At 39.9% G+C, this 17,356-nt stretch overlaps 1 protein-coding gene across 2 annotated transcripts in view; it reads right to left on the reverse strand.

The window, feature by feature from the left end:
* Positions 1-17,356, reverse strand: part of LARS2 (leucyl-tRNA synthetase 2, mitochondrial) — a 243,775-nt gene that overhangs the window by 42,647 nt on the left and 183,772 nt on the right. For both annotated transcript variants that reach the window (XM_075828588.1, XM_075828589.1), the window contains exons 15-18: positions 13,408-13,511; positions 11,149-11,331; positions 9,442-9,611; positions 8,112-8,189 (exon numbers count right to left, since the gene is read on the reverse strand). In XM_075828588.1, the coding sequence (XP_075684703.1) occupies positions 8,112-8,189; positions 9,442-9,611; positions 11,149-11,331; positions 13,408-13,511 (535 nt within the window). The remainder of the gene's footprint in view (positions 1-8,111; positions 8,190-9,441; positions 9,612-11,148; positions 11,332-13,407; positions 13,512-17,356) is intronic.

The raw sequence follows: 17,356 nt of genomic DNA on the forward strand, positions 1-17,356 counted from the left end.
GCCCCCTCATGCCGCGGCTATGGCTGCTACAGCGGTAGTTACGCCACTGGTCGACAAACATCACCTAGCCCTAGTGATCACCTGCCTGTAAAAAAACGGATAACCAGAGAGATACTGGCCACCAAAGTAGTTGTCAGACAAATTAGTGCAGAAATTTTTGTTTGTTTATTCTGTGAAGGACCCTACGCCCCATTAGCCATACCCTCCAATGAAGCCACACCCTAAGGCCCGGATCTCTGCAGTGTGTTCGGTCCGGGAAATGCGGCCGACATAAGGGCCGTATATCATGAACCGAACACGCATGTGTCAATCCGGCCTTAGTGTCCTTGGAATAAAAATTCAAATGTTGGACTATGAACTGTACATCTTGAACTTTTATTTTTGTTGTCTGCATCATGCTCTTTTCAGGCTTTTAGCCACAAACATAAATTTGTATGCATTTTTTATGCAAAATTGCAAGACGACGCCCATAACTCCAAAGTGCTGGGTGGCATTTTCACAATGTGTTAGGTGTCTGAATATGGGGATATAATATGCTTTTTTGAATCTGATTATTCAGGATTAAATGGTATGATGTGATAATAGTCCTGAAATCACTGGCAGCAAAAGGCTTAACCCCTTCAGGACTGAGCCTGTTTTGGCCTTCAGGACGAAGCCGATTTTTCAAATCTGACGTGTCACTTTATGTGGTAATAACTCCGGAATGCTTTTACCTATCCAAGCGATTCTGAGTTTATTTTCTCGTGACATGTTGTACTTTATGATACAGAAAAAATTTGGTTGATAAATTCAATATTTATTTGTAAAAAACACCAAGATTTGGAGAAAATTTGCAAAAATTACCATTTTTCTAAATTTAAATGTATCTACTTGTAAAACAGATAGTAATACCACACAAAATAGTTACTAGTTAACATTTCCCATATGTCTACTTTAGTTTGGCATAGTTTTTTGAACATTCTTTTATTTTTCTAGGATGTTACAAGACTTAGAACTTTAGCAGCGATTTCTCATATTTTCAAGAAAATGTCAAAAGGCGATTTTTACAAGGACCAGTTCAGTTCTGAAGTGGCTTTGAGGGCATTATATATTAGAAAGTCCCCATAAATCACCCCATTTTGAAAACTTCACCCCTCAAAGTATTCAAAACAGCATTCAGAAAGTGTTTTAACCCTTTAGGCGTTTCACAGGAATTAAAGCAAAGTAGAGGTGAAAGTTACAAATGTCATTTTTTTTTTTTACAAAATTCATTTGTAATACATTTTTTTCTATACCACAGAAAGTTTTAGTGGATTTTGGGGCCTCCTTTTTTTTTTAGCATATATTTTAGGTACCATGTCACGTTTGAAGAGGTCTTGTGGGGCCAAAACAATAAAGACCCCCAAAAGTGACCTCATTTTGGAAACTACACCCCTCAGGGAATTTATCTAGGGGTATAGTTAGCATTTTGAACCCACAGTTTTTTTGCTAAATTTATTTGAATTAGTATGTGAACATATGTAAAGCAATTTCTCCCGATTATAGCAATACCCCATATGTAGTAATAAACTGCTGTTTGGACCCACAGCAGGACTCAGAAGGGAAGGAGCACCATTTGGATTTTGAAATTCTGATTTTGCTGGAATAGTTTTCAGTGCCGTGTCGCGTTTGAAATGCACTGGAGGAAACGAAATAGTGGACACCCCCGGAAAGTGACCCCATTTTGGAAACTACACTCATCAAGGAATTTTTCTAGGGGTAAAGTTAGCATTTTGACCCCACAGTTGTTTTTCTGAATTCATTGGAATTATTCTGTAAAGGTAAAAATCTACTTTTTTTCTGAAAAAAGGTAGCCATTTTTCATTTTTACAAGGAATAAAGGAGAAAAAGCACCCCAACATTTGTAAAACAATTTCTCCCGATTACGGAAATATGCCATATGTGGTAATAAACTGCTGTATGGACCCACAGCAAGGCTCAGAAGGGAAGGAGCGCTATTTGGCTTTTGGAGCTCAAATTTAGCTGAAATGGTTTTTGGGTGCCATGTCGCATTTGCAAAGGCCCTGAGAGGTCAAAACAGTGGAAACCCCCCAAAAGTGGAAATTACACCACTTAAAGAATCTATCTAGGGATATAGTGGGCATTTAGACCCCACAAGTCTTTTGCAGGATTTATTAGAATTAGGCCGTGAAAATGAATATCAACATTTCTTCCACTAAAATGTTGCATTTTTTCAATTTCACAAAGGATAAAGGGGGAAAAAGCTGCCCAACATTTGCAAAGCAATCTCTCCCGAGTACGGCAATACCCCACGTGTGGTCATAAATGGTTTTTCATTAGAAAGTAATTAACCCTTTCTGGACTGATCCATTTTTTTCTTTTCCGGTTTAGTTTTTTCCTCCCCGCGTTCTAAGAGCCATAACTTCTTTTATTTTTCAGTCAATAGAGGGCTTATTTATTTTCCACTCATATGCCATTTTAGTGCACTACATGTTATGCCCAGTTTGTGCCACTTAAGACAAATACCTCATAAAATATTAACCGGGTTCTCCCGGGTATGGCGATGCCATATCTGTGGACGTAAACTGGTGTTTAGGCACGCTGCAGGGCTCAGAAGGGAGGGAGTGCCATTTGGCTTTTGGGGCGCAGATGTAGCTTGGTAGTTGTTCTGTTTGGGGTTTTACTGGTGTTTCAGTTTATAATGTGGGGGCATATGTTATCTGTGCAGGGTACATCAGGGTATAATAAGAGGGTATAATAATGCAGTAAATAAATAATAATCCGCAGATATGTGGCCGGTATTGCATTGATAAATGGCGCCCGATCTTATCTGCTTTTGGAACACTCTGCACATTTTGCATCGCCATATTCTGAGAGCCAGAACTTTTTTTTATTTTTTCTCCACCGGAGCTGTGTGAGGGTTTATTCGTTGCGGGACAATCTGTAGTTTTCATTGGTACCAGAAATTTTTTTGATCACGTTTTATTCCATTTTTTGGCAAGCAAAGTGACCAAAAACCATCAATTCTGACAACGTTTTTTATTCTTTTTTTTATGGCCTTCATCCTAGGCTATAAATGACCATTTTACTTTATTCTGCGGGTCGATACGATTACGGCGATACCATATGTATATAATTTTTTTATGTTTTGCAGCGTTTGTGCAATAAAATCACTTATTTATAAAATAAATTATTTTTTGTGTCACCATATTTTGAGAGCTATAACTTTTTTATTTTTCAGTCAAAAAAGCGGTGTAAGGACTTGATTTTTGCGGGACGGGTTGTAGTTTGTATTGGTACCATTTTGGCGTACATGCGACTTTTTGATGACTTTTTATTTGATATTTTGGGTGGGTTGGTAACCAAAAAATTGTGATTTGGGCACTGATTTTCGTTTATTTTTTTCGCGGTGTTCACCGTGCGGGAAAAATAATACTACAGTTTTATAGATGGGGTCGTTACAAACGTGGTGATACCAAATATGTGTACAAATTTTTTTCCTATAATAAAAGACTTATTATAGGAAAAAAAGCATTCTTTGTTTATGTCACTTCTAACTTTTATTTTTAAACTTTTTAAAAACATTTTTATTATCTTTTTTTTACTTTTTTTACTTGTCCCACTAGGGGATACTTAGACTTGCAGCTATAATCGCTGCTAGAACACATTACACTACACACGTAGTGTAATGTCTTCTAACTGTCATTGTGACGTAACTGTCACACTGACAGGAAGCATCGGAGGACCGGCCGGAGGCTGCTCCTCCGAGGCTTCCGCACAAGGCAGCCCGGAGGCCATTTTCTGGCCTCTGGTCGCCGTGATAAGGATCGCCAGCCCCCACAAATGCATGTGGGGGGCTGCCGATCCACTGTAAACCTCTTCAATGTGGTGATCGCAATCGACCACCGCATCGAAGGGGTTAATTGCCGATTTCAGCGGCGACAGGCTGCTGATCGGCAACGGGGAGAGCAGGGCAGACACCCTGCACAGTTAACTGCCGCTGCGGTGTAGCGCCGCGCGGCGGTTAGCTGTTAAAGCGCGGACGTAACTGCACGCCCAGGTGCGCAAAGTTACTGCTCACCTGGACGTGCATTTACGCCAAGGTGCGGGAAGGGGTTAACGTCACCTCTTTTCTGTGCCTTCCCACTATTCCATGCACTACCGTAGTGTTTATCCTAAACTTTGTGGCTCATGATTAGAATGCCAGCATTTTAGATCTGCCAGAAAAGGTAGCAGAGGGAAATGGAACCAAGCAGATTTATATGAAATTAAAGATATTGTACAGGATTAGAAAAACATGGCTTCTTTAATCCAGATGAACGCCTCTTAATAAAAGTGTCACATGTTTTGGCTGACCGTGGCACAAAAAACGCGACCATGTACCTTCCATTCCCCCCTTCCTATCGATCAAAAAATAAAATATACACTACCGTTCAAAAGTTTGGGGTCACCAAACCAAAATTTTGTGTTTTCCATGAAAACTCACACTTATATTTATCAAATGAGTTGCAAAATGACTAGAAAATATAGTCAAGACATTGACAAGGTTAGAAATAATGATTTTTATTTCAAATAATAATTTTCTCCATTTGCAGCAATTACAGCATTGCAGACCTTTGGCATTCTAGCTGTTAATTTGATGAGGTAATCGGGAGAAATTTCACCCCATGCTTCCAGAAGGCCCTCCCACAAGTTGGATTGGCTTGATGGGCACTTCTTGCGTACCATACGGTCAAGCTGCTCCCACAACAGCTCTATGGGGTTGAGATCTGGTGACTGCGCTGGCCACTCCATTACAGATAGAATACCAGCTGCCTGCTTCTTCCCTAAATAGTTCTTGCATAATTTGGAGGTGTGCTTTGGGTCATTGTCCTGTTGTAGGATGAAATTGGCTCCAATCAAGTGCTGTCCACAGGGTATGGCATGGCTTTGCAAAATGGAGTGATAGCCTTCCTTATTCAAAATCCCTTTTACCTTGTACAAATCTCCCACTTTACCAGCACCAAAGCAACCCCAGACCATCACATTACCTCCACCATGCTTGACAGATGGCGTCAGGCACTCTTCCAGCATCTTTTCAGTTGTTCTGCGTCTCAAAAATGTTCTTCTGTGTGATCCAAACACCTCAGACTTCGATTCGTCTGTCCATAACACTTTTTCCAATCTTCCTCTGTCCAATGTCTGTGTGCTTTTGCCCATATTAATCTTTTCCTTTTATTAGCGAGTCTCAGATATGGCTTTTTCTTTGCCACTCTGCCCTGAAGACCAGCATCCCGGAGTCGCCTCTTCACTGTAGACGTTGACACTGGCGTTTTACGGGTACTATTTAATGAAGCTGCCAGTTGAGGACCTATGAGGCGTCTATTTCTCAAACTAGAGACTCTAATGTACTTGTCTTGTTGTTCAGTTGTGCAGCGGGGCCTTCCACCTCTCTTTCTACTCAGGTTAGAGCCTGTCTGTGCTGTCCTCTGAAGGGAGCAGTACACACCGTTGTAGGAAATCTTCATGTTCTTGGCAATTTCTCGCATGGAATAGCCTTCATTTCTAAGAACAGGAATAGACTGTCGAGTTTCTAGCTCTCTTTTTCTAGCCATTTCGAGAGTTTAATCTAACCCACAAATGTAATGCTCCAGATTCTCAACTAGCTCAAAGGAAGGTCCGTTTTATAGCTCCTCTAAACAGCAAAACTGTTTACAGCGGTGCTAGCATAATTGCACAAGGGTTTTCAAGTGTTTTCTAATCATCCATTAGCCTTCTAACACAGTTAGCAAACACAATGTACCATTAGAACACTGGAGTGATAGTTGCTGGAAATGGGCCTCTATAGACCTATGTAGATATTGCATTAAAAACCAGACGTTTGCAGCTAGAATAGTCATTTTGCACATTAACAATGTATAGAGTGTATTTCTGATTAATTTAATGTTATCTTCATTGAAAAAAACTGTGCTTTTCTTTCAAAAATAAGGAAATTTCTAAGTGACCCTAAACTTTTGAACGGTAGTGTAAGTATACCCACCTCACCTCTTTGCTTCTTCTCTCCAGATCCCCCTCTCAGGCTCCCTCAGAATGCCGCAGCTCATAAAAGGCCATGAAGCCGAGTGTGGCGTAAAATGCCCAGAAATAGACATTTTAAACTGCAACTTTCAGACCATTTTGTACGTTTTTACGCCAGAAAACTGTAGTAGAAATACTCATAAATTCTTCCCTTTGCCTCCTCCTTTTGCAGAAGTCAATTGAGCTTAAAAAATCTGTCATAAAAACTGCATCTGTGATTTATACACCACCGATGAACGATTGTAGGTTTGAAAAATTGTTGTGGATAGGCATCAGTACTTGGAGGAGGAGTTTTCACCCAACCGGCATGGATCATCATTGTCTTCTAGTAATGGCTCTTGCGAGAGTTGTGTGCTAAGCAACAATGCCTTATGTAAATGTTATGAGCAACATTTACATCTACTAATTGTGTCACTGATAACTATTTCTACGATGGCACGATAGATAAAGATCAATGATCGTTTTATACAATATTCATTTTTTTTTTTTAAATATCTAGATGTTGAGGCCCTGAAGCAGCAAATCATGCTGACACATCACTCTACCACCGTGTTGGACTGTTACAGTGGAATGCTCTTTGTTTTATAGCCGACATAATGTGACCTGTGTTGACCAAAGTCTTTTCATTGATCTGTCAATAGACTTTAGTCCTAGATGGCTTTTTCTTTTTTTGCAAATGTTAGATAAGCTTGATGTTACTTTTCGTTACCACTGGTTTCACCTTGTGAATCCCACTTTTGCCCAGTCTCTTTGTTATTAACTGTCACTGTAGCTGAGAGGTCTGCAGTTCTTTGGGTGTTCTTCTGTGATTTCCTAAATTAGTTGTCGCTGTGGCTTTTGAGTCATTTTGGCAGGCTGCACACCCATCGGAAGATTCACCACTGTTTCAAGTCTTGTCCATTTGCATATCAAGGCTTTCTCTACAGTACCATTTAGTTTGTGGTTGTTAGAAATTGCTTTGTAAACCTGTCCAAACTAATGTGTTTAAACTACACTCTCATCTCTACTGGTATTCACTCCAATAGAGAGTTTAGATTCAGCAGGAAGAAACAGATATCAAACTATAGGAATTGAATAGCAGCAATAATTGTGAATAAAGTAGTTGCAACCAGTTACTTTTTACATGGGGAATATGGGTATTGGATAACTTGCCATAAAAATTCAAAAACTGTGTGAATGTGTGGTTAGAACAGCGATGTCCAAATTGGGGGCCTTCATGTGCCGGAGGTCCGGCTCTCAGGGGAAGACAAATTCATATGGCACAGCTGTCTTCCCCAGGATAACAGTCAGACAAGAGTGCATTTGTGCATTGAATGCTCTTAACAACCATAAAGAACAGAAGAGCTACCCTTTTTTCTTCTCTGTTATGAGGCCGAGGTCACGGTGGTATCTAAATATGTTTACGTGTCTACCTCTTGAACAGTCATAGCTGACAGTAATGTGCCACCCTCTGATGGAATCGAGTGCCGCATTTGAGGCCCCCCCACAAAATGTCAGGTTGACCACCACTGGGTTAGGATAAAGCTCCAACTGTATGCATAGTGCATAGAAAACAGGACAGAGATAACAATAAATCATACCTCATCATGTACTTTACTGTTAAGAGACTTGCAGAGCTTTGGATGTTACCTATTTATTGTTCAAGTATGAACTCTATAAATGTAATTTTTATACCAAGCAAACTTTTATATTGTCTGTATTGTTCTTTTTAACTGAACTGTGCCCTTGAACACAATACATGAGAGTTAATGGCATTGGAAACAAGCCACAAGTGTCACTTAATAAAAGCCTACAAAGTGTTTCTTCCTGCTTTAACACAAAGAACTCTTTCCAGATGGAGAGGGAGAGAGAGATAGAGAATGTAACACAGTTTTTCCTCATGAATCTATAGAACAGTGTACAATATTACTCCAACCACTCTTTGCTTGAACACAAAGCAGAAGCAAAATAATCTTTTCCTCCTATTTAAGTTTGGGCAAACGAAGAGGAATCCTCCCAGTCATATTAGTGAACATCATGGGTCAGAGTCGCACATTTGTAAAGGAGGGTGGTCTGGAGGCTGCAGATGCACTTACCGAGAGTATGTTGCTTAGACTCATTAGCTGGGAAATAGCTGCATTGAAAACGAAATCCTCAGTGAAGTAGCTGGTTACCTAGGCAACACAAACAAAAATGTCTTTTTAGAATAACTCATATTTGTGAAAAATAACGGTGACTAGCTAATTCCTGCACACAGGTGAATCATTTGATCCTTATGTTCGCGTGGTTTTCCTGAAGGCATTTTTATCTCCTCTCAAAATTATTCAAAAGGCAATCACCTTCCCAATAATAAGTGCATCCACATATAAAAAGCATTCATATTTTTGCAATAGACACTCCTGAATAAATGCAAAATTAGAGGCGTTCAAATAAAAAAAAAAAGGATGAAATGTAGGAGTGACTGCAATTAAACCTAATGTTTTAGACTCCACCGCCTCACATGCCTTCTATACAGTCCAGGAAACTATGCTATGAGCAGCTGTTTGGCAGGATCTTCACAGAGGAAAGTTGGTTGCTACTAGGGATGACCAGAGATTTTATTTCAAAGGCTAGATTTTTAATCCGTAAAGAAATTGTCTTATCAAGGCAATCGCTTTTTAAATTCAAGCTGGCCCGGCTTCTAAAACCGCAGGATGGATGGACAGGATCCGCAAGAGCGAAAGTTGGTGTTTTTATTAGCGGCTCTCTGCCATTGCTAATAGTGCGTGGTCCTGAGTGGGGTACACTCCTCTATGACATCCATATGCCCTTACAGGACATATAGAAAGACAGTGTTGTGGTGAGCAACACCTTTAAAGCATATCTGTGATCACACTATGCTCTCCTGTTTAAGGACAGAATAATATGGGGACAGTTCCACTGCATCAAAAAAGTGCCATTTAGCTAATGGAGATCAACAAAAAACACAACGGACTTATAGTGATAATTTCGCTGTATTCATGAGGTAATCCAAGTGACTGACAGCTACCTTGTATGTGCATGTATACACGGCAGCCAGTAATCACAGGTGAGAGGTGGGAGAAGGCTGTGTGGATGACCTGAGGATAGGCCATCAATTATTTGGAACTGGACAACCCCATTAAGTTTAACAGCTATAACTGTTTCATATGATGGACTAACAACGTGACTTTTTCCACCATTTTTATATTGTGACCGATACAGACACCATCTTTATACAAAAAGCACTGCCGCAGCCTTCATTCTTTCCACAACTCCCATTGAGCGCTATGTATGTTTTTGATATTGCATATTTACGTTTTGAGTTTAAGCGAACATGTTATCACTAAAAAATAAAAATGATGAAATTATGAGACCTAAAATAAAACTATATGCAACTCATATTATGAGCTATAATAAATGAGTTACCTCAGACACAGTAAGATTCCGATTTTGCCAGATTTTTTGGGTTTCTGCTATTTCATTCTTACGCAGAAATTGAGGATTAGGTTTCACTGATGAGTTTCGGGCTTCAATAAACTTGCTTGTTAATGCCCATACACGAGATTGCCACCTTTGGACACCAGGAATCGCATCAGCTGTGAAACAACCAAAAGCTCTAAGCAAGCATAATAAAATATTTGCATTTCTAAAATGACCAGTATACCCATAAGGTTACATTTTTTATTTATAAAGCGCTGTACCTAAGTTAAGGCTGTATTCCATTAACAATGTGAATATAGACATTCTTTCAGATAAAAAAATCTACATCTATTGCCTTTTATCAATGAAAAATTAGGACTGTCGCAAGGAATTGTTCAATAATAGATGTAAAGCTATACTACCCTTGTTTATCTGTAAAATACCAAATACACACAGGGAAAAAGGAATCCTCTTTGTTAGATGATAACAGCTGAGAATCACCGTTGCTAATCTAGTCCATGGACTGATCAAACTGTTACAACGGAGCTGTACAATGAGGGAGCTCTTTTGCCATCAGTACTGTAAACTCTGAGTGTAGGTCATGAATATTTTAGGCTCAGAACGGTTGTCCAGCAACTATAAAACTCCACATGTCAACATGAGATTAGCAATTATATATTAGCATTTCACATGTATGTAACGTGAATACACTTTTTATAACCACAGGAACATTTTTGTGGCTACCATAATATGAGAAAAAAGACAACTGAAGGCAATCAAGTATTAAAGGGGTTATCTGGGTTCTGAAAATGTTCTTTTAATGGCTGCAAATGAGATAAAGAAACAGTACTTACCTATCCTTTCCCCCGTTGATCCAGCGATGCAGCTCGGGCAGCACTTCGGGTAATTGTTTAGCATGTGACCACTGCCGCCAATCAGAAAGCTCAGCGCTGACAAATTGTATTTCTGACATAATGCCGAAATACAACACAAGACTGTTGAACTTTTGATTGACTGCATCTGCAGGCGAATCAGTGTATTGCTTCTTGGCTGAGCTGTTTTTACCTCTTTATGCTTTCACTTTACAGTATTAGCACTGAAATGAATGGGTCAGGGTGCTAGCTGTCAGAAAAACGGCTAGCATCCTGAAGAAAAACACTGAAGTGGGCATGAGGCCTTACAGTTGACCGGGGCAAATCTAGAAGATTATAAATTTTACGAACTCCATTTGGGCAAAGGTGGCATCCTATGACAGTGTTACATTCAAATTCACTGAGATCTTCATTACAAACTATTCTACTACAACCAGCAATGTCAGTCGTTGTTTTATGAAACTAAGAGGAAGAGGTGCCAACACTTGTAGAGAGAGCCGGCACATAGATTAATGCAGAGCTGCTCACACTGAAGCAGCTCTGCACACATTAAACCCTGTTGCACGCTGCGAAAGTTTATATATGTGACAACTGCATAGGGCATTGACAGTTGGTACGCATATAGCCGTATGGCAGTCATGAAAGGGTTAAACACTGGAACTCAATAATTAGGAGGGGTGTCCACGATATATATATATTATATATATATATATATATATATATATATATATATATATATATATATATATAAATAAAATAGTGTTACTCTTTGGGCCCAAACATTTTTAAATTAAAACGAAACAAATATCCAGACAGTCATGACTGACAGAAGTGTACATACTCTTCATATCCCATAATATGTCTTGCTCTGGAGGGGCAGCAAATAACAGATACAGACGAGTGGTATCAATCCCATATTTTGCCACCATTTCCTCTGGATCCACTCCATTGTGCTTGGATTTGCTCATTTTTTCCCATGTTATTTGCAGTTTTTCTCCAGTCTCTGCATGAACAGGTTCATTGCCTTAATGAAACAAAGTGGACACGTTTCAAAATAATTTATGTAAAGTTGAAATAAACTTGTTCTAAGGTGGCCTTTACAAAGGCATGTGTGAGTCTTTTGTGAGGGTTTGTACTGTTCTACCAATTTCAGATCACCGATGTCTAAATGTAATCATATATATGTGTTTTAAATGCAAAACAAATAAATTAAAATAAATAAATAATTTCAACACCACTAAAACTGCAAATTGGTGGACACTAATTACCATATTTTTTGGACTATAAGATGCAGTTTTTAGAAAGAATAAATCTTGCTAAAAAGTTTCCTGCGTCTTATAGTCGGCAGTCAAGGCCCCCTGACCGCTTCCTTACTTAAACCCTTCCAGACGCATGATGTGTCGGCACTTCATAAAGTCAGGAGGGGATGTTTGGAGCGAAGCGGGCTCACGAGCTTAGCCCGCTCCATACACTGCAGGTGTCAGCTGTGTTTTACAGCTGACACGCTGCTCTAACGGCCAGGAACAGCGATCGCGCTATGCCTGGCTGTTTAACTAGTTAAAATCCTGGGTCAATAGCGACTGCGGCACTTATAGGGGTTTTCCCATGAAGGACATTTATGACATAGCCACAGGATATGTCATAAATGTCAGATATATGCCGGCCCCACCTCTGGGACCCGCACCTATCTCTAGAACGGGGCCCCCTAAACTCCGTTCTATCTTACTCGACTCCGCTGTCTCCTGGCCACTTCCTGGTTAGGTGGTCGGGAGTTACGGAAACAGTCGAGTGCTCGCTGAGCTACTCTGTTTCCGTAACTCCCATAGAAGTGAATTGGAGTTACGGAAACAGCGTAACACACCGAGCTTCGCTGCTTCCTGAACTCGGTAGCTACAAAAACAGCATACATGGTCGAGTTACGGAAATACAATATAGCATTATTTGACTCACACGGTGAAGGCCGTAAAAAAAAAAAGAATTAACACCCCAGAATCAGTTTTTTTGTCACCTTAGCGCTAAACTTTTTAAAAAAAAGAAAGTGATTCAAAAAACGTATGTGCCATAAAATGGTGCCAATAAATACTACAACTTGTCCTGCAAAAAATAAGCCCTCACCGATCAATCTATGAAAAAATATAAAAGTTATGGCTCTTAGAATGTGGTGAAACAGAGCAATTTTTTTTTTTTTAACCAATAGTTTTTTCTTTGTAAAAGTAGTCAAATATGAATTTTTGTCCTGTTTTCTGTCGTCTAAAACCTGGGTGTGTCTTATAGTCAGGTGCGTATTATAGTCCAACAAATACGGTAGTTGCGAAGCAAAAAATTCACTTTTTCCTTCCTTAATGAAAAAAAGGATAATATATGAGAAAAAAATTGATCATAAATGGCGCTGCTACAGTAAAGACCAAAATGAAAAGCGAAAAAAACAGACCTAACAAGAAGACAAGAAAGATAATCTTCACTGAAATGATCAATATACAGGTAAATGCTGAACAGTTATTCAAAGCAGCCAATCAGGTTGTTGCTTTCATTTTCCAATGGGCCTGTAAAATTAGAGCTGGAATGTTATTGGGTCCTATGGGCAACTGCTCCACATTCCCATTGCATTAGTGTCAAATCTTTGCCGATCTGGCAGAAATGTGCACAGTAGCAAAAACAGGAATTTCATGTAATATGATTATCAGGTACCTTCTTCACATGCACTAAGGCAAGCTTGTACAGCTGGTGTGAGATCTTCCTATGTGCTAGCATGACATTATTCATACAGTACATAGCATTTCAGTTAATGTGTCTGCACACATCAATTGTGGAAAATGTGTCTGAGAAATTTGACACAAATGACAATGAAAATTTTACTCGTTACAGAGTATTCACATTAACGCAGTTGTCATGCTCTGTGATTTTCATAACATGTCCAACAGTCTTGATGTATTCCATAGTTCAGCTCATCACCCCATGTCTGGATGCTGTGTAGCAATTGTTTTCTATATAATGCAATCTTTACATGTTTTCTTCAGTTATGGAAAATATACGCCCACAGGTCGTGGCCATACATTTTAGTATAGTGTTTAGTATATAATAAAAAACAAAAACAGCTTACCACTTATGTCCACTTCGTCTCTAGGTAAGTATTTCCCAGTTGATGCGAGCCTAAAAGTTTGTCCTTTGATGAGGCCTTGTACTAAAAGCTTATTAAACGGTTCCCTATAAAAGAGGAAAATATCAAATAATTAGGGGAATCATAACCGACTATGTGAATCAAACGGATAAAAAAAATCAACTAACCACTGGCTGCACTACAAACAATGCTTGCAATGACAAGCAGCATGGGTAGAGTGCAACCACAATTAAGTGCAATGTGATGACAAAAAGTTTTTGGCCTTTCCTCCGCCCATCTTCCTCGCCGTTTCTCGATCCTTCCCAAGAAGGGGCTACCTGGTTGATCCTGTCAGTAGCATATGCTTGTCTCAAAGATTAAGCCATGCACGTGTAAGTACACACGGCCGGTACAGTGAAACTGCGAATGGCTCATTAAATCAGGCATCCGTCATAGCCCATGTTTAACGTATTCGTCGTGAGCTTTTCCCGGCATGTACGTCAAACAAAGGCAAAAAAAGTGATGTGGATATAGACTTAAATACTGAACACAATTATAAAACAGTCAGCTCCCGGCAGCTAGAATATTCCTCATATAAAGCTATGAACTGTCCACGCAGGAGTTTGAATAGCTCTGTATCAGAAAAACAAAGCTCCGACCCAGTAGCGTAGATACTGGGGGGGGGGGGGGGGGGATGCAGACGAGGAGGTGGTGGCCCTGGGCACCCTGAGATAGTTCTGTCCCGCCAATCAGCGCCCTTCAACGTCGCAAGCATCGTTCAGCCCCAGCAGACCTGCTCAGAAGAGAGCAGGCCTGCATTGACACAGGACGGCGCGGGGATAGGATCAAGGTGAGTATGTAAAGGTTTTTTTTTCACTTAAAAGTGCGAGTGGCATTATCTACTGGGGAGCTATATGTGGGGCACAATCTACAGGGGAGGCTATATGTGGGACACTATCTACAGGGGGGCGCTATATGTGGGGCACTATCTACAGGGGGGCTATATGTAGAGCTCTAGCTACAGGGGGATCTATGTGGGGCACTATCTACAGGGGGACTATATGTGGGGCACTATCTACAGGGGGCTGTATGTGGGTACTATCTACAGGGGGATCTATGGGGGGTACTATCTACAGGGAGCAGTGTGTTTGTGGCACACAATATATGGTGCTATTATAATCAGGGACACAGTGTATGGTGCTATTATAATCAGGGACATAGTGTATTGTGCTATTATAATCAGGGACACAGTGTATGGTGCTACTATAATCAGGGACACAGTGTATGGTGCTATTATAATCGGGGACACAGTGTATTGTGCTATTATAATTAGAGGTGCAGTGTATGGCGCTATTATATTTAGGTGCGTAATGTGTGGCACCATGAGAATTTGATCTTTGTTTATAGGTGCAGAAATGTTTGAAAAGTGAGAAGCTGAAGACATCTGAGTGGCAAACTGCAGAAATGGGCTGTGGCCGGGAGAATTCATCATAGAGGTCTGGACCGGGTGGAGAAGAAAAGAGAAAAAGAACTAGAATCTGAAAAGAAGTCACCGGTGTAACTTAATGTAAATGTTTATTCCGCCTCTAATCAGTACAGTAGTCACTGTAGTCACCATGGTGGTTATATACAGGGATGATGGGGGTTATATACAGGGATGATGGGGGTTATATACAGGGACGATGGGGGTTATATACAGAGACGATGGGGGTTATATACAGAGACGATGGGGGCTATATACAGGGATGATGGCTGGTATATAATTAGAATGCGCCTCTTCAGTTGTAAACATGCGTTAGGGCGGGAGCCCACTGGGTTTGGGCCCACTCAGATGTTTTGCCTCCACTGTGCTAAATCTTTAGTTACACCTCTACTCCAACCACAATAAACATGCATTGAGAAATTATTCAGCACAGAATTTTAACTTAAAAACAATGTGGTGTTAGGCTGGGTTCACACGAGCACATTAACGTCCGTAATGGATGGACGTATTTCGGCCGGAAGCCCCGGACCGAACTCAGTGCAGGGAGCCGGGCTCCTAGTATCATAGTTATGTACGATGCTAGGAGTCCCTGCCTCTCTGCAGGACAACTGTCCCGTACTGTAATCATGTTTTCAGTACGGGACAGTAGTTCCACGGAGAGGCAGGGACTCCTAGCGTCGTACATAACTACGATGCTAGGAGCCCGGCTCCCTGCACTGAGTTCGGTCCGGGACTTCCGGCCGAAATACGTGCGTCCATTACGGACGTTAATGTGCTCGTGTGAACCCAGCCTTAAACTGTAGACATGTGATTGAATGTAACAAAATCAAAGTATTTTAATCTAAAAATAAATTAAACTCATTATTGGAAGGCAAATTATTTGTGTTTATTTGGTCCCTTTGGGGGCACTTCATCCCTTAAAAAAACTGAAATATTACATTCAGTCTAGGTCTACTGTGAAAGGACTTCAGGGTGGGTTAGTGGACCATCCAGGCTATGGGCACCATAAGGTAAATCTACACTAAAAATGGCATGATTTTAATGTAAAGGATGATTTAAAAGTGCAGAATAATTGTCAATTGAAGCCACTTTGTTTTGTGTTGGCTTCATTTCTTTTTCTGTCCCTTACTTATAATATATTCAAGATTAAACAAATATTAAAAATGCGCATAAAATATATCAGCTGGGAGAAAAGACGTATCATTAGCACTTGGCTTCAAAGAATTAATAATATTGTCAGATGAAAATTCCAGCCTCAAGACATGATAGAAGTTTTTGAGAACACCAGAGAAAAAACATGTAGGCTAAACAGCAGTTGCACCAATGTGCCACTGAACTGTTTTCAGAAAATTTCCTGACCCAAACCATAAAAACCATAACAAGTATATTGCCCTATAAATGCTAGTTAAGTATTATAAAAGACTAAAATTAAACCAAAATAACAGGGCAGTAAAGGATTAAACACAATCCTTAAATTTTAGATTATATTTTTGGGTACTCAGATTCATTAAACCTGGCAGTCAGCACCATACTGTACAAAACTGTAGAACTCGTGTGCGTGTGTGTGTGTGTGTGTGTGTGTGTGTGTGTGTGTGCGCGCGCGCGTATCTATATACTGGAGCATTCTGTGCAACCATATATTACATAACAGTGGGTGCCACGTAATAAAACATTTCCTTCAGGGGAAATATGTTGCCTCCCACAGCCGAAATGTAGTGATCAGCTTATCACAAGGGGCCTGCTTTAAGTGTTGTCCTGATGTGTTATCTGATATTTCCTAAACAGAGCTGCAGTCTTTTATATAGAGTTATCAGACCGCACGCCACTGCCAAGCAGTCTGTCTCAAAATAATCAGGTCTACAACTCGAGAGAATTAGAACTGAGCTCAGGGCAAGGAAGGGTCAAGAACATTTGGTCGCATTCAAAACACACTTTTCTATCTCTTACTGACATATTAATCAGAATTTTGTTAAATATATATATATATATATATATATATATATGAAAAACCCATTTAAAAGAGTAAAAAGACAGAATAAGACTGAAAACGGCACATCAGCCGTATAAGCACATGCTTGATGCTGGATAATAATTAATATCAGAAAGTCGAATAACAGCATATTAAAATTCACAAAAAGGCTTTCGGCACAAAAAATCTCAAATATTCTTGTATATGTCCTTCATATTAGAGAAAGTTATATGGGATTTTAACAGAAAGTTGGGTTATTATAAGTCATTCATTTTGTTGACTTTATTTATCATGGTAAAAAATACAAATGTTAATGCCGATTTGAATCACTGGGAATATAAACTAATGCAAAACAGCTGGAAGAAAATGTAAATGAGCTGCGTACGAGATATACAAGTGTAATAGTCTGAGGAGTATCCACTGCTCCATATATTCCAGCTACACTACTTGAATCAAGAGGAAAATTGATATGCAATCACTCATGTGTTTGATGAAAGGCT

Source organism: Rhinoderma darwinii, chromosome 5 (genome assembly GCF_050947455.1).
Source record: "Rhinoderma darwinii isolate aRhiDar2 chromosome 5, aRhiDar2.hap1, whole genome shotgun sequence".
NCBI lineage: Eukaryota > Metazoa > Chordata > Amphibia > Anura > Rhinodermatidae > Rhinoderma > Rhinoderma darwinii.